General features: G+C 49.7%; 1 protein-coding gene across 7 annotated transcripts in view; it reads left to right on the top strand.

Annotated features, from left to right (window-relative positions):
• OTOG (otogelin) overlaps positions 1 to 21,003 on the top strand; it is a 91,390-nt gene that overhangs the window by 13,810 nt on the left and 56,577 nt on the right. For 6 of the 7 annotated variants that reach the window (XM_047824173.1, XM_047824174.1, XM_047824175.1 and 3 more), the window contains 9 exons: positions 351 to 496; positions 6,940 to 7,072; positions 7,932 to 8,109; positions 10,169 to 10,293; positions 11,540 to 11,752; positions 13,128 to 13,320; positions 14,875 to 14,949; positions 15,201 to 15,244; positions 16,670 to 16,823. In XM_047824173.1, the coding sequence (XP_047680129.1) occupies positions 351 to 496; positions 6,940 to 7,072; positions 7,932 to 8,109; positions 10,169 to 10,293; positions 11,540 to 11,752; positions 13,128 to 13,320; positions 14,875 to 14,949; positions 15,201 to 15,244; positions 16,670 to 16,823 (1,261 nt within the window). The remainder of the gene's footprint in view (positions 1 to 350; positions 497 to 6,939; positions 7,073 to 7,931; positions 8,110 to 10,168; positions 10,294 to 11,539; positions 11,753 to 13,127; positions 13,321 to 14,874; positions 14,950 to 15,200; positions 15,245 to 16,669; positions 16,824 to 21,003) is intronic. The other variant, XM_047824179.1, reaches the window with a different exon arrangement.

The raw sequence follows: 21,003 nt of genomic DNA on the forward strand, positions 1-21,003 counted from the left end.
TTTGCCTGCTTAAGGGATTGTTCTGCCTCCTGTCAGGGAGGGTTTTGGGGGGTCTAAGGACCTTCCTGAGCTTGGGGGGCTTGGATGGAGACTGGTCTCCAAGCTCAGGGCCTGGTCTCCTGTCAGAAGGAGATGCCCAGGGCAGGGCTGCATCTACCTTCAGGTGGGCTGCTGGGGACAGGCCTGCATCTCCCCAGTGGCCTGAGTGTCAAAAGAAGGCCAGGGCTCCAAACACTGCCCTGATTCCTAAGGACAGAGTGCTGTCTCTTCCTCATGCTTAGAGCCTGCAGGGCAGAGGCAGTCCCCATGGGGCAGCTCCCATGTGTCAGCCACCTTTCTTTGCCCCTCAGCCGAGTGTTCAGTGACTGGCGACATCCATTTCACCACCTTTGACGGCCGCCGGTACACGTTCCCTGCCACGTGTCAGTACATCCTGGCCAAAAGCCGCTCCTCAGGCACCTTCACAGTGACATTGCAGAATGCCCCCTGTGGCCTGGTAAGGGCTGGGGGGACCTCAGGCCCAATCCAGCCAGCCACCCCTGCTCTCTGCCCCCTAGAGAGGCTGAAGGATTTAGGGCAGGGCCCCAGGTTTTCCACAACCCACTCACCCTGATGTCTGTTCTTTCTGGGCAGAGCCAGGGGGCAGGAGGCTAGGTTCTGTCTCTAGAACATCTGATAGCTGAGAGCCATTTCCCTTTCCTGGGCCTCAGTGTTTTAAAAAAAATCTCTAAAATGGGTCTAATTCAACTAAATCTTCTCTGCTTCCTTGGATTATGCCTTCAACATCTCTGTATTCACTCATTTGTTCATTTATTCATTCAGCAAATACTGAACTAATTTTTGTGCCAGAAGCTATGTTGGGTCTTGGAGACTGGGATGAATTAGATCTGGCTCTGCCCTCCTGGGCCTCGCAGATTGGTGGGTCGAGCAGATAACTCACCGCATAATCCACTATGTTATAGGAGCTGTAATAACATGGACATTACAGGGTAGGTCTCCATGTAGGAGCTTCTCCTGGTTCTTGTTTTACCTGGATGCCAGGTGGGAGAAGGGGTAGATCAGGAGAGACTTCCCAGAGGAGGTGATCCCTGAGCTGTGTCGGCCACTTGTGCACATAACTGAGAAAATGGCCAGCTTGCAGGTCTGGGGTAGTTATAAGTCTGTTTGTTTCTCAGGGACTGCATTTTCCCTGAGCTGACCCCACAAGCCCTGGTTGGGACTCCACTCAAGCTCCTTCCTGCACAATAGGACAAAGGGTTCACACCCATAGCCAGGGCAGCTGCCCCCAAAGCCCAGCTCCCTGTCTGCCTTTTCCACACCCAGTGACGTCAGGTGGGTGAGCAGACATCACCTACAGGTGTCCCTCCGTGGCCCTGGGGACCCAGGCTGAGCTGAGGATGAGGTAGAGGGCTGGGCTTTCTTCCTCTTGAAGCCTGAGTGATCCCCTCCCCTCTATCTGCCAGAGAATGGCCTGGATCTGCCCTTGGCTGCTCTCTGAGTTGGAAGAATGAATACTTGTCCTCAAAAGCTGGGTCACTCCCATCACATCTTGAGAGTGGCAATAGAAAAAGCAAAGCAAACAGACATAGCCCAGTGGGACTCCTCCCCATTTACAAAGTTCTAGAGTCTTTGAGTACCTGAGGGCTATGGGACCTTGGGGAATCCCTTACCAGCTCCTTCTCCACCATGTTCTGGATGGTGGTTGGCCAGCGTCGGCCTGAGATAACTTGCTTCACTGCTGAACAGTGCCTCTTTTTGTTTATTTAATGCTTATTTACTTTTGAGAGAGAGAGTGTGTGTGTGAATGGGCAAGGGGCAGAGAGAGAGGGAGACTCAGAATTCGAAGCAAGCTCTAGGCTCTGAGCTGTCAGCACAGAGCCCCATATGGGGCTTGAACTCACGAACCATGAGATCATGACCTGCGTCGAAGTTGGACGTTTGATCCACTGAGCCACCAGGCGCCCCCGAACAGTGCCTCTTGATAGCACATTCCTTTTACCACGAGCCAGTTCTCTTCCTTGTGACTTCATCCACACTGATGAACCAGTAGAGGGCCAGCCTTGTGCCAGCTCTGTGCTGGGCACAGTGAGGGTTACACAGATGAGTCAGCCCCTGGTCCTAGCCACCAGGAGCTTGCAGCCCAATCAGGGAGTCAATCACGTCCTCAGGTCAGTTGCTTCTCTGTGAGATACAAGAGCAGTGCCATCAGAGGGGCTGTCTGTGGAGCAAGAAATATTCCTACAGGTCAGAAGAGGTGGCATTTGAGCTGAACGACCTAAAAATTGGGCCAAAAATGTAAATAGAAATAAGATATGTATGTGTGAGGATGGGGAGGAAGGGCAATCCAGGAGGATTCGATCATATAAGAAAAAGCAACAGGGTGGAATGTTCTAAAATACATTAAGGCAGATGCAGGAGGACGATGGCAACTGGCTGACTGGCTGGTAAAGTGCCAGGTGTGTGGGAGAGAAGCAGGAAGAGTCAAAGGTGAAGCCACGACTTCAACCCCGGGTGAACAGAAGTGGGTAGGGTGAGAATGTTAATAGAGAGGATGATGATGAGAAAGTATTTGCACAGTACTTTAAACTTTGACTAATCAGTTTTGCATTTGACATCTAGTTTAAGGCTCAAAATACCCCCACGTAGTGGTCACTGTGATTCTCCCCATTTGAAATCTGGTAAGACATGCCTAACAGAGGCTTGGGGCAGTCTTGACGACCCCCAGCCAGCAGGAGGGGGAGCTGAGCCAGACCCAAGGCTGGAAGTCCAGAAAGCCTGTCACAGCTTCCTTATACATCCACCCCCAAATCAGGGTAGTGTTTATAGCCTTTGAAGTATTTTTAAAGTAGACCTTATTTTTTTTAGAGCAGCTTTAGATTTTACAGAAAAATGCAAAGGTAGTACACAGAGTTCCCATATATCTCACACCCGATTTCTCCTGTTATTAACCTCATACATTAGTATGGTACATTTGTTACAAATACTGAACCAATTTTCGTTATGTACATTATCATTAACTAAAGTCTGCACCTTACTCATATTTCTTATTTATTTTTAAGCCTGTCATTTTTTTTTCTGTTCCAACATACTACATTACATTTAGTCATTGTGTCTCCTGGGCTTTTCCTTGCTGTTACAGTTTACTAAGACCTTATTTATGGTTAACTTGAAAGTTTTGAGGAGTACTGGTCAGATATCTTGTAGAATGCCACTCTGTTGGGATTTGTATGCTTTTCTCATGGTTAGAATGGTGTTAGGGATTTAGGGGAGATAAGATAAGAGGTAAATTGCTATTTTCATCACATCTTATCAAGGATACATATACCAACATGGTTTATCACTATTGAGGTTGACCTTGGTCATTTGGCTGAGGCAGTGTTTGTCAAATCCTCCTCTGTAAAGCTACTCCTCTTCTCCCCCTTACTATATTGTTCTCTTTGAAAGAAGTCAGCCCACAGTTAAAGTGTAAGGAGTTATGCTCCCTCTCCTTGAAGGCAGAGAATCTACATGCATTAGTTGGAATTTTTCTGCATAGGAAATTTGTCTTTTTTTCCCTTGACATATTTTTTTTTGTCAATCATTTATTTATGTCAGCATGGACCCGGGATATTTATTTTATACTTTGGATAAGAACCAATACTTCCTTTTTTATTTTGTTACTCAAATTTTTCCAGCTTGAACCATTGGGTAGTCTTTCAGTTGGCTCTTGGGTCCCTTTGGTATACCCCCATCATTGTGTGTGTGTGTGTGTGTGTGTGCTGCCTACTCCTTACTTTATAGTCCTATAAGATGCACCAGGCTCATCTTGCATATTTCCTGTTACATTCCTGGAATCAGCCATTCCTGAAAAAGTATTATCAGATGCTCTGAGCTCCTTTTGGAGAATCGTATTAGACACCAAGATCTGGGGTACTGGGTGTGCTCATTGCTACTGGGGTATCATTTCTTTTAGATCCTCTCAGCTGATAGAAAAAGGAAATAATATGTATAACCTATGAATATCCTTGTATAACCAATATATATACACATAACTATAGATAATCTATCAGTAGCCCTCTATATCTATATGCTAAGAAGGAGCTCATATTGATGTTCCAACTCTAATCCATTGCCACATGGGTCATTCTAGTCTCCCCTTGCTTATCCCGCCCCTTGCTTATAAACACCCACTCCAACAGTGAGAAATATGGTTTCCATTGTCCTCCATCTAATTATCTAATTGTTCAATTCCAGTATACATGTATAGAAGTACCAGAATTATTAATCCATACCTCCATGGGAAAGAACTTTATCAACTAGAGTACAGTGCTTATGCATAGTTTCTTTTGCTTTTAGTCTTACAAACTCCACTTGTTTCCAAGGCTTCTTAGGTCAACACCTTTCCCTGCACCCCCGTCAGTGAGGTAGTTTTGTATAGCTGTACAGTTAGATTCTTTGGTCACAGTCTGCATTCCATCCTGGGATCCTCTGACTTCCTCCATGATTTTTTTAATTGTTTACATTAGGGTTCACTCTTTATGCTATAAAGTTCTCTGGGCTTTGACAAATGCAACCTCCAAAGTATTCCATGCACATTTTCTTTCCTAAAAATTTAATTTTTTTAATTTTAGAGTGTGTATGTGTGTGTGTGTGTGTGTGTGTGCAGGGGAGGGGGGCAGAGAGAGAGAGAGAGAGAGAGAGAGAGAGAAAGAGAACCTCAAGCAGGCTCCATACTCAGTGCAGAGCCTGGTGCGGGACTTGATCCCATGACCCTGGGATCATGACCAGAGCCAAAACCGAGAGTCAGATGCCCAACTGACAGAGCCACCCAGGCACCCCTCCATGAACACTTTTTTTCTCACTATCAAACCAGGCAGGACCAACCAAGTATTGTCCTATCTCTATTTCACAAGGAGAGAACTGAGGTTTAGGTAACTTAAATGAGGTCTTTAAGGTCTCAGCTTTCAGTGACATCAAGACTTGAGCCTGAGACTTTGACTAAAGGGTGCAGACTTTCTTCCTGCACCAATGACATGTCCAGAGGGGACCAGAGGATGAGTGGGCTTGACAAAGAAGGTGATGTTTTAGACACAATGGTTTTGAGCTGTTTCAGGGATTTTATGTCTCCTTGGGAAGGAGCTTGGAAGAAAGGTTGTAGCTTGTTGCATAATGCCTTCCTGAAAAGTTTCAAGTTCTAGTTCTTTCCTCATGTCGCTGTTTGATTATATCACTTTCAGGTTATACTTTGGCTGTCTTTGGACTCAGGATAAAGTCCTAAAATATTACAAAGCTCTGCCTAAGCTGGCCTCTGCCTACCTCTTGAAGAATTTACCTTAAACCACTTTTCTCAGTGGGCTCTGGCCCTCTGGTCTTCTTTGATGTACTTGGATGTACTTTTTTAATGTACTTTTATGTACTTCTTGTGTCAGGGAATTTTGTATAGCCTGTTCACTATCCCTGGTATCCCCCTTCCTGCCTTCTCTCTTTGCCCAGCTACCTTCTCTGTACCCTTCAGATCTCAGCTCAACTGTCACATTTTCCTGTGCCTCAGTCTTCTGATCTGCAAAGTGAGGTTGTGAGTGGTACTTACTACATAAGACTGCTATGAGAATTAAGTGAGTAAATACATGTAAAAAAGATGAGAATAGGGGCGCCTGGGTGGCGCAGTCGGTTAAGCGTCTGACTTCAGCCAGGTCACGATCTCGCAGTCCGTGAGTTCGAGCCCCGCGTCAGGCTCTGGGCTGATGGCTCAGAGCCTGGAGCCTGTTTCTGATTCTGTGTCTCCCTCTCTCTCTGCCCCTCCCCCGTTCATGCTCTGTCTCTCTCTGTCCCAAAAATAAATAAACGTTGAAAAAAAAATTTAATAAAAAAGATGTGAATAGTAACCTGAACATAGTAACTCTAAAGTTAGCTATTAGGGTCACCTGGGTGGCTCAGTCAATTAAGCGTCCAACTTTGGCTCAGGTCATGATCTTGCGGTTCATGAGTTTGAGCCCCAGTTCAGGCTCTGTGCTGACAGCATGGGGCCTGGAACCTGCTTTGGATTCTGTGTCTCCCTCTCTGTCTACCCCTCTGCCACTCAAGGTCTGTCTGTCTCTCTCTGTCTCAAAAGTAAATAAACATTAAAAAATTTCTTTAAATAAAATAAAGTTAGCTGTTATTATAATAAATTATAGTATTACTAAGAGTTTTGTTATGATTTTTACATCATCATTATCTTTCCCTAAGGATGACCTTTCCTGCCTCTGCAGACTAAATCTTGTTCCTTCACTCTATGCTTTCCTAGCACCCTACACCTCTTTGTAGCACTGATCTCAGCAGTAATTTAAAAACCAACTTTGTAGTTACTTGTTTAGTGTCTGTGTCCCACACAAATATGTACTCTCCATGAGGCCCGGGACTATATCTGTCATGTTCATCACTGTATGGTTGTATGGATGTCTTCTTGTGGAAGGAGGTATGAATGGGCCCAACGTGTACTACCCATTTCAGAGATGAGAACCTGAGGCCCAGATATTATTAGCTCATTTCCTGCCTGCCTATGAGTAGAGCTTGATACTCTGCAGGATGTGACACATGGAAAGAGCTATATAAACACCTGTAAAAGGATGAAATTAAAGTCCTGTATTGTAGTTGAGTGGGGAGGCCAGTGTTTCTGAGGCTAGACTCTGGGCCATCCAGGGTGGGGTCTATCTCTGCTCTCTGTCATAGATAGCCTAAGACTTGACTATCTTTTTATTTGCATTATCCCAGCTCTGCCAACCTTCTCCAATCTTAGCCTCTGCCTTCCCATTCCCAGATGAGAGCATTTGGTTAGAGGACTCCTAATGTCCTTTGGGGGTTCTGTCTCAGCCTGTCTCTGACCTCAAACTGCACTAGAATACCCAATCTTGGGGCCTCTTTTGGGACCAGCAGGACAGACAGACTAACTCTGCCCTATTTGCCTTCCTCTTTCTCCAGAATCAGGACGGAGTCTGTGTCCAGTCAGTGTCAGTGATTCTGCATCAGGACCCTCGGAGGCAGGTGACCCTGACCCAAGCGGGGGATGTCCTTCTGTTTGACCAGTACAAGGTCACCCCACCCTACACGGATGGTATGTTTCATGGACAAGAAGTAACTGGGAGCTGGCTGCCCAGGCCTCTTTCAAGCACTGTCTCTGGCCAAAGGCACTGCCACATGGGCAAGAGCTCACATTTTAGCATTGGGTGAATCGGGCCAGAGGGCACCTTGGTCCCAGGAACATGGACTCTGGACTTGTAAGATGGTCTTTGTCCCCATCCCAACATGACACTAGGCATCTCAGCAGTATGATGCCTTCTCCTAACATAAGGATATGAATGAGGCTGTTCTCTATCCCTATTTTATTTTGTAATTACTTATTATCCTATCTGACTCCACAAGGGATCAGTGGTAGCTCAAAGGAAGCACATCTAACAAAAATGCAAAAACTATTAAGAAATAAAATAGCACCAGAGAAAATGAATAAGAAAAAAAAAGTAGGGGTTCAAGATTGAGTGGGGATGCAGGGGGAGAGTGTAAAGAGGCCAAAGAAATGCATGCCACAAGAGGTGAAAACTTCACTACAATTGAATCTAAAATCATATTGTGAGCTTCCTGGTGGCCATTGTGAAAAAAATGGGTAGTTAACAGAATTCTCCTTTGCTACAGAAGGAAATATATCAGTTCCTTATGCAGGCAAGGCTTTAACTGGCACTTGGTGCTAAAAAAAAAAAAAAAAAATTCTTAGGTTGCTGTGGTCAGTTGTCTCTGGGCTCTGTTTCATCACTGAACAAGATTTCCTCAAGGCTTCCCAAACTAACTCCTTAGCAGGGCTTCACTGGGTGTGAACACTGTGCTGGGTATCGAGGTCAGTGAGGACCATGCAGGTGGTGGCTGTGGGTGGGTGCATGTTGGCAGAACTTCCCACATCCCTTTTCTGGTTCTGTGCCCAGACGCCTTTGAGATCCGGAGGCTGTCCTCCATGTTCCTGCGGGTGAGGACCAACGTGGGCGTGCGGGTGCTCTACGACCGCCAAGGACTGCGGCTCTACCTGCAGGTGGACCAGCGATGGGTGGAAGACACCGTGGGCCTCTGTGGCACCTTCAATGGCAACACGCAGGATGACTTCCTGTACGTGCCCATGCCCAGAAGCAGAAGGAGAGGGTGGGGCCCCGGAAGGCCGGGTATCCGGAGGCACTGCCTGAAAACATCTTTCGCAAACTCCCTGGGTCTCTCACTGTGCCACGCATGCACCATTGATTATTTATTCTTCAGCATTTAAATTTAAGCGTATTTCTTTAAGGCTGTGGCCCACAGTCTTCTCTGTGCAAAAGACTCACCTGGAGAGCTTGTTAAAATGCTTATTCCTGGGTTCTACTTCTGGAGTATCTGATTTGGATTGGGGCCCAAGAATTCTACTTTTAATATGTAACTACTGCGATTCTAGTATAAGAGATCTGCAGACCATACCTTGAGATCTGTGGACCATACCTTGAGAAATACTGTTTTATAATGAGGTCTTAAAATTGGTGGACCTCAGGCTGTGTTTGATTTGGTTCATGGTTTTCCTTGTTTTAATTGACTGTGAGCACCTTTAGATGAGCATAAGCCCCCTGTGAACCAATGATTCCAAAACTCCTGCTTTCTATCCCAGGTCAGTCTAAGCCACATGTCTTTCCTGCTTGGTTCTTAAGGGTTGCACCGTGTGCGCCTCCCATGTTCAGGGGAAGGCTGTTTCCTAGGTTGACAGAAAGACTATCTGAGCATGGATACAGTTTAGAAACTTGGGAGGGGACCAGAGTCAGACTTTCCTGAAAGGAGAATAAGGGGTTGATCTTGAAGGCTAGAGGTTCTGGCCAATTTTTCAAGTGACATGCATTAGGTGATGCAGAAGTAAACAGGAGACACTATCTTCAGCCAGAAATGAGAACTCAGATTCATTCAGAAAAACAAGAATAAAAAGAAACTGAGCTTTACATTTTTTTTTAATGTTTATCTATTTTTGAGAGAGAGAGGGAGAGAAAGTAGGGGAGGGACAGAGAGAGAGGGAGACACTGAATCTGAAGCAGGCCCCAGGCTCCGAGCTGTCAGCCCAGAGTCCATTACAGGGCTCAAAGCCACGAACCATGAGACCATGACCGGAGCTGAAGCTGGATGCTTGACCAACTGAGCCAACCAGGTGCCCCCAAACTGAGACCTTTTAAATGCATGCACATTAAAAAATGTAGCATTCTGCTGTCTTGCCTGGTGGGACTGATGTTAGGGCAGCTGGCCGGAGTGGTGGGGGACAGACGACCCTGATTTAGTGTGTGGGCTGCCTGCCACCTTCCTGAATGTGAACTCTGGGCAGAACAGTGGCTGGGTGTAACTTGGGTGCTCTCACTGCTCTGGAGCAGTAGTGCGGGCATGCTGAGTGTCACACAGAACCTGCCCCACCCCGTGCACGCTGTGTTGTCTCCAGTCTACCATCTCCTCGAGTTTGGTGACTCTGGGAGACTGGTGATGACTAGGAGACACGTTTTTTCCCCCTTCCTTCCTTCCTTCCTTCCTTCCTTCTTTCCTTCCTTCCTTCCTTCCTTCCTTCCTTCCTTCCTTCCTTCCATTACCTCTTGTGTGACTATTTCCTACCTAGAGAGAAAGGTGAGGGGTGCAAAGGAGCTTTTGGGAACTGCTTATGGAAAAGGGAGGAGGAAGTCTTAATCCAGTGAAGTTTGGCTCATGGTGTCCCTGTTTCTCTCTTTCTGACATGAAGAGCTGGGGGCGGGTGGTGAAGATAGGGTAATGTGTGGCCGGCCCCAAGCCAGTTTTGAGTCCCTTTGGAGCCTGTTAAATGTGATGTTATGTGATATGATGTGTGTGTGTGTGTGTGTGTGTGTGTGTGTGTGTGTGTGTGTATGCGCACATCCATAACTGTATGTGTTTGAATGTGACTGTGTAGACCCTCTTGTCTGTTTACGTGTTTGGCAGATACTTGTGCTCTGTGTATGTTGAGGGCATGTGCAAGTGGTGTATATAGGCCTATGGGTGTTACGCCTTTGGGTGGGTACATATGCGCCTCTGAGTGTGTGTGTGCTCATGCTTGGTCTATGTGTGTATACAGGAGTAGATAGATACTTATCTGGGTGTATGCTGTATGTCCACCTGGGTCCACACGGCCAAGTGTGTGAATGCGGCTGTGCCATGACTGCAGGTCCCCAGTGGGTGTGCCTGAGAGCACCCCACAACTCTTTGGCAATTCGTGGAAAACTCTGTCCGCCTGCTCCCCGCTGGTCGCTGGCTCCCCTCTGGACCCCTGTGATGTGCACCTGCAAGCAGGTGAGGTGAGGGGAGAGGGAGGGGGGAGTGGGGTGAGGTGGGACTGGTTTGAGAGGGGTGAGATGGGAACTCTGGGCCTGAGGAGGCTGGTCGGGTTGGGCAGGAGTGATAAGAAAAGGTGGAGCTGCAGAGAGGGGACCGTGGTTCCCTTCTGGTAAGGGTCAGGCAGACAGAAACTTCATGCTCTATCACTGCCACGTAGACACACATTTGTACCGGCTCTCCCATCTCAAGGCAAAAGTCTAAGCCCTCACAGTGGCCCCACCAGGCCCTAGCCTCTCTGCCCTTCCCCCTGCACCCCCAACTCTGCTCCGGCCACACGGGCCTCCTTGCTGTTCTTTCTGCACAGCCAGCTCTGCTCTCTGCTCTGGGCCTTTACACCTGCCGTTCCTTCCACCTAGAATGCTCTTCCCTCACTAAAGTCCCTCACCTCTTTCAACTTTTTGTTCAGACTTCATCTTGCCACTGAGGCCTTCCTGATCACCTGCTTTAAAATTGCAATCGCCCCTCCCACCCCACCTTCGATCGCTAACCTCCTTCCCCGCTTTCTCACTCTCCGAGGTCTTTGCCTTCTGCTTTGCCGTATAAATTGTTTAGTGATGGTCTCCTTCAACCACACTGTAAGCTCCACGAGGGCAGGAATTTTGTCAGTTTTGTTCACTCCCGTGTCTCCTCCCAGCATATGGATTCATGTCTCACACAAGATGGAATGTATTGCATGAATGCACTAAACACACATACACATGCTCACTCTCCTCTATTTTCTTAAAACAATTTTTTTAGCACTTATTCATTTTTGAGAGACAGAGACAGAGCACGAGTGGGGGAGGGGCAGAGAGAGGGGGAGACGCAGAATTCAAAGCAGGCTCCAGGCTCTGAGCTGTCAGCACAGAGCCGGACGCAGGGCTCGAACCCACGAACCGTGAGATCACAACCTGAGCCGAAGTCGGACACTTAACTGACTGAGCCACTCAGGTGCCCCCACTCACTCTCCTTTAATAATTTACACCCATGCCCTTGGCCAGCCACCGACTCACACCTGGACTGACCAAACCGTACCCACCCACTCCCAACCAGCCATGTACTCAGGTCCCTGCTCACATCCCTTCTGTGCACCCACACTCTCTCCCACCCACCTTCTCACGCCAACAGACCCCTGGACTGTGGGGAGGCAGGAAGAGGCTGGGGCCTGGAGCACCAGGCAAACCAGACCCCCACTCCCTGCCCCTGTCCCTCCCGTCTCCAGCTTCCTATGCGGTGCAGTCCTGCAGCGTGCTCACCGGGGAGCTGTTTGCGCCCTGCTCGGTGTACCTGAGCCCCGTGCCCTACTTTGAGCAGTGCCGCCAGGACGCCTGCCGCTGCGGGCAGCCTTGCCTGTGTGCCACGCTGGCCCACTATGCTCACCTGTGCCGGCGCCACGGGCTCCCTGTTGACTTCCGCGCCCACCTGCCAGCCTGTGGTGAGTGCCCCACACATGTGCCTCTACGTGAGGGTCACTGGAAGATCCTGGGCTCCAGACTCAAGGGTCCACCTGCCCCTCCCGCCCCTGCAGCCTAACACCTCCACCTCACAAACTGCTTCTCCCGTGTTCTCCATCCCCTTGGCCACCCAAACCTGACACAAGGGCATGTGGCACATGGCTGCTTCTCTGTTACCCTCGCCGCCAGTGCCAGTCCGTCTCCAAGTCCTGTCAGGCTTGTCGATTTGAGATGCAAATTCACCCACTTGTTGCCACCTCTGCTGCCACCACCCCGGTCAAAGCTTCCTAGTAAGCCTCCCCACGGCCTCCTCTCATTACAACCAGAGTGAGCCTTCTCAAGATCACTGGCTCCCATCATCCTCAGTGCGTTCGTGGCTCGATGGGCATGAGCTGGCCCCTGCTTCCCCCTCCAACACACACCTGGGCCACACTCTTCTCCACGTCTTAGTTGTCTCTGTGCCCCCAGCCCTAGTACAGGGCCCCATACTCAGTAAGCTCTTAGCAAATGCTTGTTGAATAAATGGAAAAGACTCCATCCTGGGAGTCATGAGTTCTGTTCCAGCCCTGCGGGTAATTGCTGTGTGTCTCCGGCAAGTTCCTGCCCCTCTCTGAATCAAAGTTCCTCTAGAGGTGATTGGATGGGACCAGTGGTGCATATTAGACTCTCCATAGGAACTTTTGAAAAATGCACATATCTGGGCCACATTGAGTATCAATGAAAACAACATATCTGGCAACGGGGGCAGGCATCAGCATTTTTAAATGGAGACTTTGATGTGTAGCTGGGGTGAGAACTTGGCAATCTGGCTCTGGCAGGGAGCAGGAGACCTCAAGGGAGTGGGATGCTGGCCAGATGAGGAGAGGGAAGCTCTGAGTCTTTGGACAGAGGGCCCCGAGAGGCTGCTTAAGGGGGCACAATTGATCTTCACAGCTCATATGTGTTATAGGTGTGGAAGTGAGAAGGACGGAAGTGTGTGTAATACCTATCTGTGCATGTGTCTATGTGTGAGCGATGGCGGGAAGGGGTGTCAGGGAGTCGTGACCTCCACCCTCCCCCAATATCACTACCTAAGAAGAATGCCCTGCAGAGGAAAAGAAACACCAATGGCAAGGTCCAGGCTGAGCTTGGGGAGTGGGGCCCACCCCTGCCACTCTGCCATTGTAGTGTAGCAGGAGGAAGTGGGACTCTGGAGAGAGACCTGGGTTCAAATCCCAAGTCTGGCCTTGACCTGCTGTGTAACCTTGAACAAATATCTTCTCTGGTTCTCAGTTCTCCTCATCAGGATGATGGCTCCACCTCACACAGTTGTGGGGATGAGAGAGACAAAACACACAGTTTTATTTCCCACTACAGCACTGTCCTGTGAGGCCACCAAGGAGTATAGCCCCTGTGTGGCCCTGTGTGGACAAACCTGCCAGGACCTGGCCAGCCCTGTGGCCTGTGGGGTTGGTGGTGGCAGCGACCTCAGCAGGGACGAGTGTGTGGAAGGCTGTGCCTGCCCACCGGACACCTATCTGGATACCCAGGCTGACCTCTGCGTCCCTAGGTGAGTGGGCCAGTGTGACCTCTGTCAGATGGGGAGGAGGCTGAGGGTCTCTAGGGCATCTGAGGCTGGGGAGCCTGACTGCACCTCTTACGTCCCTGCTTAATCCCCTAGTCACAGGGCGGAGCATGATGCACCGCTGGGTGGTCCTGGATGGGCTTCCTCCCCCGGACCTTGTTCTCGGGCCTCTTTCCTCAGCTACGGCTCTTCAGCCCTCTCCAGCCTGGCTTCCCCGTAAAACAGAACAGCACTCCCACAGAGACAGCCTCTCTCCCTTCATCTCCCCTCTCCTTCCACAAGTAGTTATTGGCTTCCTCATATGTTCTAGACATTTCTAAGCCCTGGAAGTTCAGCCAAATACAGAACAGAATCCTGCCCTCATTGAGCTCACATTCTCATGCCAAAACAGATGAATAAATAGACACTTAAAGGGTCTGGTAGTAATAAGCTATAAATAGTCAGGGAGGGATTACTGTTATGCACAGAAGGAAGGCCTTTCTGCTGAGGTGACATGTGGGCAAAGATGGGGGGAACTGAGGGAGGAGTGCTCCAGGCCAAGGGGACAGGGATGGCTCTGAGGCTGGCTGTGGCATGTCAGTGTGGCTGGAGGCAGAGTTCAGGGCTGGTGATCTCACAGGATCCCAGAGCTGACTGGCAAGGCACTTAGTCCCTTCCACAATGGGGAGAAATTCCCCTAAAATTCCACTGAGGGATAAGGGCTGGAGAGAGGCTCCTATAGGGGGTATATTGGAATCATTCAGCAGCCTTTTCAAACTACAGGATCCTCCCTTGAGATCCAGATGTGTGCCCTGCCCCCTCAACCCCGGACTTGTGGTTGAGTATTGCCAAAAAAGGGAACCTCTGAGGTTTACATGGGAGGAGGAATTGGAGAGAGAGAAGGTGGCTGAGAAGCACAGGGGTTGGAGGAGTTCAGACATCCCTTGCAGCCCCCAAATGGCCTGCTCCAAGGCCTGCACTGGGGCTGTGAGAGGTTGTGAGGAGGAGGAAACACAGTCTTGGCCCTCAGCTGACCTACAAAGAGGAGCCAAAAGACAGAATAAAGGACCCTGTGAGGAGGAATAGACGAGATGACATATTTGGAGGGCCTAGTCTGGTGTTCAAAATGTTTAACAAGCAGTATGGTGTAGGCCATGAGCAATCAGAACAGATGCTGGGTGGGAATGAGCAGTATGGAATATATGCCCTGTGTCCCTCCCTGACACAGCATGGGCTCAGGAAGCATGGCCCTGTTCTTACCACCTCTTTTTTCCCAGCCCAAAGGGAGGTTGGCTTTGGGTGGACAGAGACCAGTGAGGCTGTCCTTGTGCCGGCTCACTGGATGGCCCTGAAGCTGGGACCCAGCCCTGACCTCTGTCCCTGGTGCTAGGCTGACTTCCCCACTCCCTGGATATGTGTCACTTGTCACAATAGATGCCATTGCTTTTTTCTGTGTCCTTATGGTCCTGGCTTCCGGTGGCGGTTTGGGGGGGGGGGGGGGGGCGGTCCCTGCCCCAGTTCCTGAGTTGGCTCACTTTTCTCTGTTCCTGGGTTTTGCAGGAACCAATGCTCCTGTCACTTTCAAGGAATGGACTATCCCCCTGGAGACAGTGACATCCCATCTCTGGGCCACTGGTGAGCTCCCTAGGTTGCAGATTTAGTGTCCTCTCTTTAAATGGAAGTTGCTGACTGAAGAAAATACAGCCTAGCAGACCTTTCCACAAAGCAGTGCCCACCCTCCACCTCTGCACAGGGGACCAGGGACAGAGTGGGGATATCTGTCTGAACCCTGCAGGGGCCTGAGCACAGTGGCATGCAGTCTCTGGCTTTGCAGTGACTGAGTCAGCTAATCCCGGTATACACCCCACTCCTCCCTCTCTCTGCAGCCACTGCAAAGATGGAATCATGAGCTGTGACAGCAGACTCCCAGGTAAGGTGGAAGGTGGGGGGTTCTTTTAGGGGCTCCTCCATCGTGGTGCGGCTATGGAGAGGCGAGTGGGGAGCTAGAGGATAGATCAGGACAGGGACAGCCCAGCCACATCTGAGTCCAGCCACACTGAGCCCACTGAGCCTGCTGTTTTCCTCACCGTCTTGGGAAAAGCTCCAGTTTGGAGGGTGGCATCCAGAAATCCCATCCTGGCAGCTGTCCCTCCTGCTTCTCAAGAAGGAGAGGCTGAGACTATCTCTCCCAGGGGCAACTAGCTGGGGTGACTGGACAGTCCCTTGGCCTCCCCTGGGTCCTGGGTTTCCTTGTTCTGAGCTGTCATTTGTCTACTAAGGCTGACGCTGCCCAGTCCTGTGCTAGACTTGGGGGTCATAGAGATGGGGAGGACAGCCCGGGTCTCTGAGACTGTCCCAGGCAATAGAGAAGACGGTAGGGTGGCTTGGCACTGGATCAGCCTGTGAAGGATGTGGAGGTGGTGGAGCAGGGGACTGAAGCAGAAGGGAGGATGGGGATTGGCACAGAGGGGTCAGAGAATAATCACATGGCAGGTGGCAAAGAGCAGGGCCTCCAGAGTCTGGTAGCCCTGGATTCAAATCCTGCCCCATGCTTGCAAGCTGTGCCGCCCTGGGTAACTCACTTTGCTTCTCTGAGCCATCACTTCCTCCTTTGTATATAACCTGGATTTCTGTGTTCTCCCCATGTATGTATTCCTGAAAGCATTGTTTTGTTTTGTTTTGTTTTTGGTTGGTGTTGCTTCTGGCTTCAGATTTCTTCCTCTCATCTTCCATGGCTATTCTCTTCTCTCTGCTCCATCCCAGGCTGAGCATGGAACTCAGCTCCCTTTTATTGATTTCCCTAAAAACGATCACTCACACAAGGTGTAAGTGTGCACAGCTGACTTGACTGGAGGCTCAGGGAGAGAGAAGGGGTTTATGTCACAAAAGTGTAAGTAATGGGAAATTGACTTCCTTGTGGTTTAAAGTCCTCTGGCCACCCTGCCACACTGCATTGCTATCCTCTTTCTGGCTCTCCTCCTGGTCTCTTTGAGGCACTTCCTCTCACTTTATCATGCCTTTGAAAGCAGAAGTGACTTCTTTCCATGATATGGGAAATGGGGGATAACAACGCTTCATAGGGTGTTGCAGGATTCGGTAAGAAAATGCATGTAAAATGCCTGGAACAGTGCCCTGTGGAGAGCACATGGTACTCTGGGTACTGGTGGTGCATCTGGGAACCCAAGGGATGCCTCTGGAAGCATCAGAGCCCCCTGTCTCCCTGCCTCTTCCAGTAGTTGCGTCCCCAGGTCTCCCTGGTCACCCCTGCCACCCAGGAGCCCACCCCCTGGCCTGGGTGTTCCAAGGCCTGATGGGCGTCCGTGCTCCTCCCAGCAGCCACCCTCTTCTCCTCCAGCCACTGCCTGCCCGGTGGGCCAGGTCTTCGTGAACTGCAGTGACCTGCACACCGACCCCGAGCTGAGCAGAGAGAGGACATGTGAGCAGCAGCTGCTGAACCTGAGCGTGCCAGCTCATGGCCCCTGCCTCTCAGGCTGTGCCTGTCCCCAAGGGTGAGTATCCATGTTTCATGGTCCCCCACCCCTGAAGGCTGGCAGAACCGGGGACCCACGAGGCAGAGGGAGGGGCAAGGAGTTCCTCACACAGCCATGCTGGAGGCGGCAGCCCAGGGCTGGCCGGTGCTGATGTAATGACTGGCACTGAATCCGAGAAAGAACGGCGGCGTGGGGATCCAACTGGAGTGGATTCTACCTGGCTCTTCTTCTTACCATCTGTGTGACCTTGGACAAGGAAGAGGCCCAACCTCTCTGAGGCTCAGCTTCTCATCTGTAACATGAGAGTAGTAATCACAATGCCTACCACCCCAACAGGTTGTCGTGAGGATTACATGAGGTACTGGAGTAGAAGCACTGAATGGGGTGTGTGGCATGCTCCAGAGGTCCAGTGGGTTGAAGCCCAGGAGAGAAAAGCCATGTTTCACCTCTCAGCCCCTTTCCCTGTAAAGATCTGGCCAAAACCCTCAGGTAGAGGGCTGGTGCCCCCGTAATTCGGCAAAAAGAAGGGCCCCACCCAGTGCAAATAGTCTCCTGCCCAGGTGCCTCAGATGCCACAGGAGCTGAATTCTGTGGGTGTCCCTCATGGGTACTCGTAAGCTGAGGTGGCTGCAGGGGCCCCGACCTCCTGTTTGCCAGTTCTCACTCCTGAGAAGAAGGTGGGTGCCCAATCCCATGACTTGGCAACCTGGGGCTGTGTCCTTTAGCTGGTGCAGAGATCAGTGGTCAGCTGGGAGTTCTGGGCCAGGCCTGGCAGCCAAGGGAAGTGAGGGGGGGTCAGAGTGGGAAGGGGATGGAATAGTCAGTTAGAGCTTTACTGTGTTAACAGTAAAACAGTTAAAACACCTTGTGTTATCACCTCCTTTAATCTCAGAGCCTTCCTAGGAGAAAGGAAGGATCATTACTCTCATTTTGCTGATGAGGAAAACTGAGGCCAACAGCAGGGTAGAGGGAAGTGGTTGGCCCAGGGTGCCATGACTCAAACCTGACTCTGCTTACTCCAGATCCTGCCCTTTGGCCAGAGCATGCCAGGTCTGTGAGCCCTGGGGTCTGGTCCCCTACACAGAGGTCATAATGTGGGTTAGGAGCTTCCCCTTCCCAAGCAAGGGCATCCACAGGAGACTGATGTGAGGTCTCCAGAGCCTGCACAAGATCCTAGGCCCAACTGGTAGGGTGTAGACAATACTTGCTACCATGTAGGCTCCAGATGAGCTTGTGAGGAACATCTGTTGTTGAAGGCCTCTTGCAGCACTGTCTTTATGTGCACAAGCCTGCCCCTCTGAGGACAGGGAGAGCCAGGGCCTCTGGAATCAGGAACTGAGAGTTGCTCACCGCCAAGCATGGTGGCCAGGTGGAACTGAGAGAGCTGGGCTCAGTTCTGCCAGTCACCCATCCTGTGACCTCTCTGAACATGTCCTCATCTGCACAATGAGGGCTGATGACTCTCTCCCAGAGGGGCTCAGGAATGAAGGATTCAGTGGGATCCCTCTTAATGACAGTTTGTGGTCTCAAACTATATTCCTCAAACATTAGTGTGCACATGAATCATTAGGGGTCTGACCCCGATTCGGGAGGCCTGGGGTGCAGCCTGAAACTCTGCATTTCTAGCAAGCTCCCAGGAGATCCAGATGCTGCTGGTCTGGGGACCACAATTTGAAAAACAAGATTCTAAAGCACTATCCAACATTAGGGATTAGTTTCACTCAGATTGCAAAGCCAGAGCAGGGTTTTCTTTTCAGTCCCCACGTTCCAAAGGGTAGGATAGAATGTGAAGATTTCTAATTGCTTGGGTGACCTATGACAAGTTATGTGGCCACCTGGGCATCAGTTTTCTTGTCTGCAAGGTTCTGCTGGTTGTTTGTTGGCTGAACAGGGCAGTACCCAAATCCTCTTCCTCTGCTCCAGTCCATTTGAAGTTCAGTTCAGGTCTTGGAGCCGTGCCAAGAACATCCACAGTCCAGAGGGCCCAGGCCAGTCACCTTAATGTTTGTCGCTAGCTATGTGACATCAGATAATTCACTTACTTTTTCTGAGCCTGGGTTTGCTCATCTGTGAATTGAGGGTAGTAACACCACTTGAATGAGACAATGGCTGCAAGGAGCCAGGCACTGTGTCATGAGTGCTCTACTAAGACTTGTTCCCTTCCCCTTGTTAATATTGAATGCCATCACCTCTTGGGGTGTTTGCCACAGTGGCTCATAAGCTGTATGAAATGTCCTGTGAGGAGCTTACACATGTTCCACAGGGGCTTGTCCAAAGGGAGTTAGTAGAGGAAACCAATTTGACAATAAATTTCATATATTAAAAAAACACAAAAAAATAAAAGCATTTGCTATTAGTAAGGGCATATTATAAATCTCACAATCTGAGTATTTACTGGTTACTTCAAAGGATTTGAATGATCAAATCCATTATAGGGAATAATAGAATTAATAATTATTGTGCTTTTTACCTTCTATTTTGAAAATAAAATAATTTGTTAGTTTCAGTTAAAAAAAACAAACAAAGGAAATTATTAGAGTCTCAACTTGTAAAGAAAGGACAGGCATTTCCTACCATTCTGGAATGTTTTCTTGGGAGTTGAGATAAGGTTTCTAAAGATGCCCTAGTACCTTGGGATGCCTGGAATCCTCTGGGCCCCTGGGCCCCATACCTCCTTCTATGGCACTTCTAAGAATCTGGGTGTCATACATTGCTCCAAAGGGCCCTGAGCCACTGCAGGAGCCACAGGAGCTGTTTGTGCCACTCTAAATTTCTTTGCATCTGGGTGCTGAGCCAAGGGCCCTGGGGCCACTAAGTGGTGTAGTACAGTATATATAAGTACAGACTGTGGAGTCAGGCTTGAATCTTGATTCTACCACTGAGACTCAAGTAAGTTAACTAATTTACCTAACTCGGGGTTAGGGGTTATTGTTAGGGTTTAGGTTTAGGGTTAGGGTTAGGGTTAGGGTTAGGGGTTAGGGTCAGGGTTAGGTGAGTTAGCTAACTTCCTTGAGTCTCAGTTTTCTCATTTGTAAAGTAGCACAAAGTAAGCATTCTAAGTGAGCAGACAAGCTTTGTGTTCCTCATTTGAATGCCACATATTTGCAAATGCCCCCGAGAGAACCCTGAAGTGACAGGATCTCTGAACAGGTAAGGAAAGAATGCTCCATGGACTGAGGTATCTTGAGGAGAGAGGCCACAGCTATTGTCTGTGGTGGGCACACAGCAAGTGCTCAGGGATGCTGGCAGTTCTGCATAGGCTCAGGAGGGAGCAGTAAAAGGTGAGCAGCAGAGAAGGCCCCTCAGGAGGTAGCAAGAGACAAGGTCTGGGCTGAAGGTGGAAGGCAGTGAGCCAGCCATTGCCGGTGCCTGATGTAATTATGGGGAAAGAAGGGACAGGAAACCAATATTTATTGCAATTCTATAGGCACTAGGCAGTGTGCCCAGGTCTATAATGAAATTCTCATAGTGACCTTGGGAGGAAGGCGTCATTATCCCTGTTTTACGCACGAAAATACCGGGGCTTAGGAAGGTTAAGTGTCTTCAGGGAAAACAGTGGATTAAACCCAGGCTTTTTTCTCTGCTTCCTCCCACAATGAAATATTGGTAATAGAATAAAAAAAAAGAAAAAAACCCATAAGTCCCCAGGGACAAAGAGAACAGGCATGGGAGTGACAGTGCTAGAAGATGGGTCAATAGTTTCTGAAGAAGTAACAAGGGTGGATATGTAGAAACTGACCTTGGTTTACAGCTGATGCTTGCAGAGGAGGCCCAGGAGAAACAACCTGTGTCATGTTGACAGCTTCAGGGACAGGTGGCTCCAGGCATCTCAGAGGGTGGGGTAGTGGGAGGGAGACAGGAGGATGTCCCCTATAAGTCTATGTAAGGAGCAGTTAACCCCCCTAGGCTTCCTCCCCCATGCCCTGAGGTCACGAAACGACCCTAACCCCATCCAGCAGGATGGTAAAAGTTTCTGCAGAAACCAGATCAGAGACTTTGATCTCAGGAGCACCAAGAGGGATGAGATGCAGAGTAAAAACAGGGAGATTAAATGAAAGCCTACTGGGACCTCAGCCCTCTTCCCCAGCTTGCTTCCAACAATAGTGGCACCGAAGCTTCTGTGTCCCAGGGTGGAGATGAAGAGGATTCTTCTCTTGAAAATGGTATGGGCCAAGAGAACAAAAATCTACCAAAACTT

This window comes from Prionailurus viverrinus, chromosome D1, assembly GCF_022837055.1.
Source record: "Prionailurus viverrinus isolate Anna chromosome D1, UM_Priviv_1.0, whole genome shotgun sequence".
Classification (NCBI taxonomy): Eukaryota; Metazoa; Chordata; class Mammalia; order Carnivora; family Felidae; genus Prionailurus; species Prionailurus viverrinus.